Here is a 9,115-nt window from a genome sequence, read left to right on the forward strand (position 1 = left end):
TTTTATATTGTTGGGATACTTATCTCGTCTGAGAAAGGGTGATGCCGGGAAACGCCTCATTTGTGGCCTGTTATTTTAATATATTTTATTGCTGAAGTATCCTGTTACAGGGAAGCACTGGATGCTTTTTCTCCTGTATTGTCTTCTATAATGACAAGGGGCAAGAACCCAGACACAGCTGTCCATAAAGGGCCTTTGCTTCAGTTTGCAGGACTGGATTATCAGTGGTGGTTTTTCTTTCTGGAGGAGAGCTAATTTACATAAGTACAGAGGGAAGAATGGTGATTATGACTTAAATGTTCCTGAAGACACTGTGAAGTTATAACATATACGTTGCTTTTATTTTTAGATACCTCTTGAATTTCTCAGTGCCACTAGATTTCATAGCACCAGCATTAAAAAATGATGGACTTCCCAACATTTCAGATATGCAAAGACCATACCTCTGGCTTGTTTTCTGGTGAGCACAATAGCAGCTGTAGTACAGTGGAAAGCGGTGTCCTGGATGTGTGCATTATTATTCATAATCTGCTTTTGTTCAAAAACATTGTCGCCAATTTCAGATTTTTGTTATTTTTAAACATTTCTAGCATTTGTTACTTTAAAGACTATGGGCACCTTTATTGCATTTTACAGGCTAAAATATTTTTTTCCAATGGGTCTTTATTAAAAATATTGAGCCATTTAAGATACAAGGATTATTTGCACACTGTCACTTTTTTGTTTTCTTTGGATCCCTGATGTGTAACTTACATCTGATCTCCTGGCCTCATAAACATAAGCCATATTCTTATCAGTTTAAAGAGTAACTAAACTTTGAATAAAATTTTATGAAAATGTTCATGATGCCATAGTATTTTTATCACAATTTTGCCACCCTAAAGCACACCATTCCCTCTGTGCTTAAAATTCACTTCTCTGTACACTGCTGACTGCTCATCTGTGTATAAACATGACATTTTGTAAATGGGGCCGCAGGAGCGCATATATGCAGGGTACCCATGTGCTATGCCAGGAGTTGGTAAACCTCTGGGCAGGGCTGTGGAGTCGGAGTCAATTTTGGGTACCTGGAGTCGGAGTCAATTTTGGGTACCTGGAGTCGGAGTCGGCAAAAAATGAACCGACTCCTACTAAATTTAAATTGGAATAAAAAAATAAAAAAGCAAGTTTAAATGTCCGAATTCATAAACAGTTATAATTAATGACTTCTCTACTGTAAGTATAAAGGCCAATGCATGCAGTGCCTCACGTAACCGCAAAACAAAAGCGTTCAGTGATGTGAAGAAGCATGCTTTTCATATGCTTCACTATATGGCACGCAATGCACAATTAGGAGCGGCAATACATATACTTTGCATTGTGTTGTGTTCCGCTGTTACAGGGAACACAATGCCCATGGTTTACCTAGCCTCTCACTGATAAGGGATTAAGTAAATATGTGTTTTGCAGGACTAGAGACACTTGTATAAGTGAAGGGAATGGAGGGTCAATAGTTCAAGACTGAAGCTGTAAACCATGGATGTCAAACTCATGGCCCTCCAGATGTTGCAAAACTACAACTCCCATCATTCCCTGATAGCTGTAGTATGCCCAGGCATGATGGGAGTTGTAGTTTTGCAACAGCTGGAGGGCCACGAGTTTGACATCCCTGCTGTAAACCATTGGAAAAACTGCTGTCATTCAGCTAAGGCTATAAAACGTGTAAACTCAGATTGTTATCTTAAACTTTAAACATGACTATGGGATTCTTCTAGGGAAATCATGTTTTAAAATAAATGTCCCTTCTTGGATCCTCCCACTGCCCTATATTCAGCAGAAGATCAGCACACAAAGGAGAAGGCAGTAGCTTCTGCCCAACTACCTCTCTGTGCTAGAAGAGCTTAGAAGAACTTCTTTCTTTCCTTCAAGGAATGTATAAAATACATTCGCATATTAAATACAGAGGAGTCGGAGTCGGAAGTACAAAAAACTGAGTCGTCGGAGCATTTATCTACCGACTCCACAGCCCTGCCTCTGGGGGGCATGGGCGGGAGCAACAATATGTGCTTCTGGCCATACTCCCGGCGCTGCGGCCCAATTCATAAAATGTACAGCCCGTACACCGCTGAGCAGTCAGCGGTGTACAGAGAAGGGAATTTCTAGTGCACTGGGAATGGTGTGCTTTAGGGGTAAAATTGTAATACAAAATAAACAGCCCTAATAAAGTATATTAGAAAAAGGTTTTGTATGGCATTAGGAACACCTCAATAAAATATTATTCCAAAGTTTTTAGTCTTTAGAGATTACGCTATAATGAGCGAGTTCAGGAGATCAGAGATGCACATGAGCCGTCAGATGACGGGATTCAAAGAAAACAGAAAGTGACAGCTTGCAAACAGACTTTTTTTTTTTTTTTTACCCTTGTATCTCATTTAACAAAGACCCATTGAAAAAATATTTAGCCCAAAATCCGTAAAATGCAATCATAAAATTACCCTGAGGGTGTCCATAGTGTTAAATTTTCTCAGTCTTTTACCGTTTGGTGTGTTGTCTCTGTAATGTGGTGCCGTGTAAAATGGTAAATCTATGGATTTGCATTACATGACATTACATCCTTTCTTTCTACATTGTCTTGCAGCTTGTGGCAATCTCTTCATGCCACCAGAGAGGAGGCGGCAGATGCATATGAAGCGGCATTAGGGGTTGTGATGCAGCAGGATATGCTGCAGAAGCTGTGGATGGAGTAAGTGTCCGTAGTGTTTGTATGAGCTAGAGGTCACGTTTACTAGTGTCTTAATAATCACTGGCTCTTCTCTTTTCAGTTATCTTGTCTTTACTAACAGCAAAATAATGGGATGCAGGAATAAAGTTCAAGATAGTAAGCATTTTGCAGATTTAGTTAACAGATGCCTAATGACTGTTTCCACGAGGCAGCCCACTCCATTTAGCACAGCTGAATACTGGACCAACTACGACTTCCACAATTCGGTAAGGTGTCAGTGATAACTACACTTGGTTGTAAATGCAGTGCAAATGTTTTAAAGGGGTGTTCCTGGACTTTACTTTTACTATGTTTCGTTATCCCCCTCCAATGCTGATGGTTTCAGCCATCATATTTTCCTTCATTAAACATTCCACCCCTGAGCCCGAGATGTGGCTTATGCCATGGTACCTTGCAGCTGCTTCCACTATGTGCCCAGACCACGTGCTGTTCACTGTACATGTGATCCAGGCTGGCTACCTACATCCAACCCACAGTCAGCTTGTCATCACTGACCACGCGTTCATTACCTGTCTCCTGGGCTTGTTTACTACATGAGGACTCTGCGCAAGCGCTGTAGAGACCAGTGACGTTTCAGGTAGCCTCCAGCGCTGCAGACTGAGTTGGTGTAGTGAGCGAAAAAGAAATGAGCGGGAGGTGTTCCAGCAGGTAGAAGGGCCTGCATGGGAGAAATTAGGTCCAAGGTACTGTCATACGAGTCATATTAACCTGTCATATAAGAGACCACTGTGGGGTTATTTTTTTATTTTCATGGACCCAGAAATGTTTAAGCATAGCCCTTGGAGAAAGGATTGTGCTTGAATATGTGTAGGCAAACTTCTGGGTAAAAGGGAGGGCTGGTAGTAAGATTACATTCCCATTACATTTCCAGGTCATTTTCTTCTATTTGAGCTGTGCACCACGGACGCAGCATTCTAAGATACTGGAGCGTTTCTCTTCCATGATGCCTACGAATCTTGGACTTGCACTCAGGTGAGTGGTTTATGTTGTCCCGCTGGCTGATCTAAGGCTTGATTTAGATTGAATAGATTTATACATTTTCTATGATTCTTAAAGGGAACCTGTCACCAGTTTTATGGTGTCCTAACTAAGGGCAACATAAATAAGTGACTGATTCGCTTATCAAAATGCTGGGTCACTTTCTTTAATTGACCCAGTTAATCTGCCAACATCTTGTATTGAAAAGCTCCAGCTCATAATGATGAGTCATGAATATTCATGAGCTCCTGACTCTCCCCGCCCACCTGCTGCTGAGTGACAGTTATTTTCCATATGAATCAGCAGCAGGTGGGCAGGGGAGTGGCTATAGCTCTGAATTGAAGATTACGCTGGACTTAATTACGTCACGCTGGACTCAAAATCAGCTCATTAGCATGCGGCATCTTTGTGTGTATATTATGAGGTAACCATCTGTCACACCAGTAAGTGAATACATGTAAGGTACTTTTTAGTAGTTAATGATTGTATATAATTAGTTAGATTATAATCAAATATCCACATGACAGGTTCCCTTTAAATAGGATAGGGTTGTTGTTATTAGGACAATAAATATTTTTTACAAAGCAATTGTGTAATGGTAAACTTCCCATTGGCCATGTCCATCGTTTAAAGTCTGGGTTAACACACATTTTTTAAGGGGAAATCCAGTCGGCGTGATTATATTACATAGATACAGATTAAAAATCACATTGAAGGCTGTTATCTTGGACCATCATTGGTATCTCAAAGAACAGGCCTCTATAGAGAGGGTAAAGCAGTCGTCTGCCCATTATAAAATACCCAACAGCAAGCACTACATCACTCAATATAATAAACCGTAACATACTCTCCATTGAAATTCTGTGGTGATATTTTGGACATTACAGAGTTGTCGTCAGTACCAAATGTATATTGGGCATTATATTTCACATCTGCCACAGTCAGCACTTATTGGACATTATTAGACTGTTTAGAACACACTACATTGACAAAAATATTTTAAATTGGAGCACGCCCCCAACTAGTGACCCCCATCTGTACCCTTACTGCAAACTGTCAGTACTTCATAACTTCTAGCAGAAGTAAGATGATGCTCCAGAATTGTTCCTATAAGGGGATGCAATTAGTTGCTACACACGTCAGGAGAGGTTAAAGCTCCTCAAGCAACATATATTATTAAAGAATAACTAAACCTTTGTGTAAAATTTTAATAAGATGTCCCTAATGCCCTAATAAGTTTTTCTAATCTAATTTATTAATTAATTTAGCATTTTTCTTAGTCTTTTTTCCCTACCTAAAGTGCACCATTCCCTGTGCGCTTAAACGCAGTTCTCTGTACACTGCTGATCAGTGTACAGACTGTGGTGTTTATGAATGGGGCTGCATCGCAGGGAGTACGGGCAGGAGCGCATATTGCTGATCCTACCCATGCTTCCTGGAGGTTTACTAACTCCTGCCATACCACATAGGTACCCTGTACAGGGTACCCATATGCTTTGCCAGGAGTTGGTAAACCTCCGTGGGACACGGGCAGGAGTAGCATATGCGTTCCTGCCCGTACTCCCTGCGATGTAGCCCCATTCATAAACGTCAGTCTGTACACCGATCAGCAGTGTACAGAGAACTGCGTTTTAAGCGCACAGGGAATGGTGCACTTTAGGTAGGAAAAAGACAAAATTAAGTTTATTAGAAAAACTTTTATCAGGGCATTAGGGACATCTTATTAAAATTTGTTACAAAAGTTTAGTTACTCTTTAAGCCGTGTCAATTTTTTTTTATATTGCTTTTTCTTGTGTTTTAAAATGTGTAAAACTGCAGATATTTCTGGCACTCCACCCTCTTCTACTAATATCCAGTGTGTCTTACAATTTCTATTTACAGGATACTTAAACAAGAAATGGACGACAACAATGTGCAAATTGTGAAAATGCAATCCAAGATGTTAACGTATAACTTCCCAATGTGCCTGACCACCTGGAAAATGTAATGTACTAAATGTTTTTTTTATTATTGTCTTGTAATATGCAGGTAAAGCTGATTTCCATACTTAATTATCCCTCCGTTAATAGTGTGAAGATTTGCTTCTGTCTAGGAACAATATACATTTTGTTATAGCATACCCTTTGTACATACATATGAGTGCCGAGTTTGTTTTGTAACCTTTAGGCCTCATTCACACTGTATTTTGGGCAGTATTTTGTGTTCTTATTTGTAAGCCAAAGCCAAGGAGCAAAGTAGACTAGCAGAATAGTAGTCAGATTTTTACAAAAAACAGACCAAAATACTGTCCATGTGAAAGTGGTGTGGACCTTGGTGTTGCTTAGCAGATATATGTAATGAAGGAATATAACGAGGCATATTTTGTGTTGTACCTTTAGAGCCATTGCAGTGGAAACATTCCTGAAGGGACATAAGGAGGTGAGATTTTAAACTCAGATTCTGTTAGTTGAGCTACACTGGTCACAGTATTAAAGGGGTGTTCCAGCTTTACAGTGTTGATGGCCAGGCCTCAGGATAGGCCATCAATATCAAATTGGCGAAGGTCCAACTTTCAGCACCTACGCTGTTCATCCTGAGGTTAGGCCATCAAAATTTTGTAGCCAGAATATCAATTTTAATAAGCTGAAGAAACATCTCTATTCATCCATTTAGATTACAAGTAAGCATTCATTTACATAAGCTTGATAGCATTGTGGAGGGAGTTCTGTCTTGAATTGGTGGCCATAAAATTTAGTCCACACACTAAAGCATTAGCATCACACTGTCCCCAATGGGGCTCACAATCTCAGTTCCCTATCACTGTATTTGTAGTGTGGGAGGAAACCGGAGAATATACAAACTCCACATAGTTGTCCTTGGTCGGATTCGAACCGAGAACCCCAGTACTTTCAAAATTGTGCCAGTTTGCAAGTGCATTTGGCACCATAGCTGCCAAGTTTCTGCTGTTTCACATAGCAAATATGACCATGGCATCTGAGATTCCCACTAAATTGTATGCAATAGTAAATGGTGCCATTAAAAAGTACAACTTGTCCTGTAAAAACAAGCCCTCATAAGGCTATGTGAATGGAAAAGTAAAAAAGTTATGGCTCCGGCAAGGCAGGGAGTAGAAGACTAAAGTGTAAAAATGAAAAATGGCAAGGTCCTGAAGGGGACAATAACGGTACGACCCCTTCCGAATGCATGATCACAATAACAGTATGCCGCTTTGATTTCATAGGTATAAAGAGAAGTTTTTAGGGAGAGATGGGGTGATGGAAGTTGTGTACTGAATGATCTGTATTTTAGTTTTCTCGGGGTCTTTTCCTTTCCCTCAAGTGTGTCATATTTTACAGGTCCAGCACTTTTATCAAAGCGCCCTGCAGAAGCTACCTCTGTGTGCTGAGCTCTGGAAAGATGTAATGTTTTTTTCAGTTTTTTTTTTTTTCTAATAGGGTTTTATTTTATTTTGTGCTTGTCATACGTGTTGGGGAGGGTGTACAAGCCACAGGCCTTACCACATGTGCTTCCCCATTTTTTTTGCAGCAACTCTTGTTTGAAGCGTCAGGAGGAGGTAAAACTGATAACCTGAGAAAACTAGTTTCCAAGTGCCAAGAGGTTGGAGTCAGCCTAGATGAGCTCTTAAATTTAAACACAGAAAGCAAGAATCGCTGAACATTGGTTACAGTCAGGCCAAAGCCTTATTCTAAATTGCCAAAATGGTCAAGAATAGTTTGATTCAGATTAGGCTGTGAAAATCAGTCCTACTCTGAGTCAACCATGCTTTCTGTATCTTTATACATATACTGACCACCTTAAACTGGAGACATGAATTCCAAACTCAGGCCTGCTACATGGCCCCACCAGATACTCTATACATCGTGTACGTAAGTATAGTCCATCTAAGTGACTGCTGTTTTATTATTTCTGTCTGTTTTGTGTTTATTCTTTCCCTTTCCCTCTTCTTTTTTTTTTTTTGCAATCCCCATTTGTCGTGATTGTTTCTAACTTGCTTGACTCTCTCACTGATGCCTGTGAGACCCTGTGTCTGGGATTAGCTATGGGGGCTGCTGTTTACAATCTAAAAGCAATCAGTCTCTCATTCAAAATCTTCAACCAATTTGGTCGTTTCTTGTTTTAAAGAGGACCTTTCACCCTGATATCCTTAATCTAATTATTATCCTACCTTATAGTGCGGCCCCCACTGATGTCTTGGCACTTTTTTTTTATCTAAAGAACCCTTTGTTCGTCCGCTGTGGTCCCTGTATCTTTTGGTGCCTCATATGCTAATGAGGCGACTCGGTTATACTAGAGGTGGACTTGTTTCTCCTGGGCGCGGTTATCTTCTCCCTGGCTGCGAGCGCATCCGGTCAGAGCGCCCCGCTCTTAGCCAGGGAAAAGGAGCTCAAGTTCTTGCAGGAGAAGGACTCTCACGGGAGAACTTGAGCTCCTTCTTCCTGGCTAAGAGCAGGGTGCTCTGATTGGATGCGCTTGCAGCCAGGGAGAAGATAACCGCGCCCAGGAGAAATACAAGTCTACGCCTAGTATAACCGAATTGCCTCATTAGCATATGAGGCGCCAAAAGAGACGGGGACCACAGCAGACGAACAAAGGGTTCTTTAGATAAAAAAAAGTGCCAAGACATCAGTGGGGGCCGCACTATAAGATAGGATGATAATTTAGATTAAGGATATCCAGGTGAAAGGTCCTCTTTAATATAGCGGTGGGAGGTTTCAGGGAATTTGAGTTAATGCAAAAAGCAGCAGGTCTTCAGCAAGGCCGTCAGTCTGCTAAGTGCACTTGAGGGATTATTTTTTTTTCTTTCTATATTTCTTCATTTTGGACTTTAAAGCCGAGACTGTTAAACTTGAAGACAAAAAGATACTAAATGCAAAATGCCAGTGCATCAGAACTGAAGAGTGGTCAATTATGTGCAATTTTTCTTTGTGAAGAAGTTTAATTTATAATAAAGTTTAACAGTTTAAAGTAAAATATATAATGGAAGAAAATGTTTTTGTATTACAGTACTACCTTGTGTAGTATTCAAATGTTTATGCAAACCTATTTTAATTAAATTTTTTTAAATAAGACCTTGTGTCTGTTTTCTTTTTAATTACTGTTCTCTATTGCGTTTGCAGTTTTTTTGAGTTGAAGAGAAAAGGAACCTAAACTGGACATACAACAGGGCTCAGGAGTTAAAGGGAATCTGTCACCTGCTTTTACCATTTTAAGCTGTCACCATCGCCATGTTCACTAAAGTGCCATATTTCCTGCAGTTGTCTCCTTACTTTATTTCGTTTTGTCCTTTTGATAAAAAAAAGCCCTTTTTATGATATGCTAATAAGGCTCCAAGGTGCCCAGAGGGGCGTTTTTTTTCCTCTCTGGTGCCCAGTGACG

The 9,115-nt window shown here is 40.3% G+C and overlaps 1 protein-coding gene across 2 annotated transcripts in view; it reads left to right on the plus strand.

Annotated features, from left to right (window-relative positions):
• The window catches only part of ZFC3H1 (zinc finger C3H1-type containing), a 76,911-nt gene extending 68,971 nt beyond the window's left edge, over positions 1–7,940 (plus strand). For both annotated transcript variants that reach the window (XM_044280437.1, XM_044280438.1), the window contains exons 28-35: positions 350–460; positions 2,618–2,722; positions 2,802–2,967; positions 3,633–3,733; positions 5,621–5,722; positions 6,118–6,157; positions 7,075–7,137; positions 7,265–7,940. In XM_044280437.1, coding sequence (XP_044136372.1) covers positions 350–460; positions 2,618–2,722; positions 2,802–2,967; positions 3,633–3,733; positions 5,621–5,722; positions 6,118–6,157; positions 7,075–7,137; positions 7,265–7,393 — 817 coding nt within the window. In that variant the 3' untranslated portion in view covers positions 7,394–7,940. The remainder of the gene's footprint in view (positions 1–349; positions 461–2,617; positions 2,723–2,801; positions 2,968–3,632; positions 3,734–5,620; positions 5,723–6,117; positions 6,158–7,074; positions 7,138–7,264) is intronic.
• The last annotated feature ends 1,175 nt before the right edge of the window (positions 7,941–9,115 follow it).

Source organism: Bufo gargarizans, chromosome 2 (assembly GCF_014858855.1).
Source record: "Bufo gargarizans isolate SCDJY-AF-19 chromosome 2, ASM1485885v1, whole genome shotgun sequence".
NCBI classification, from domain to species: Eukaryota; Metazoa; Chordata; class Amphibia; order Anura; family Bufonidae; genus Bufo; species Bufo gargarizans.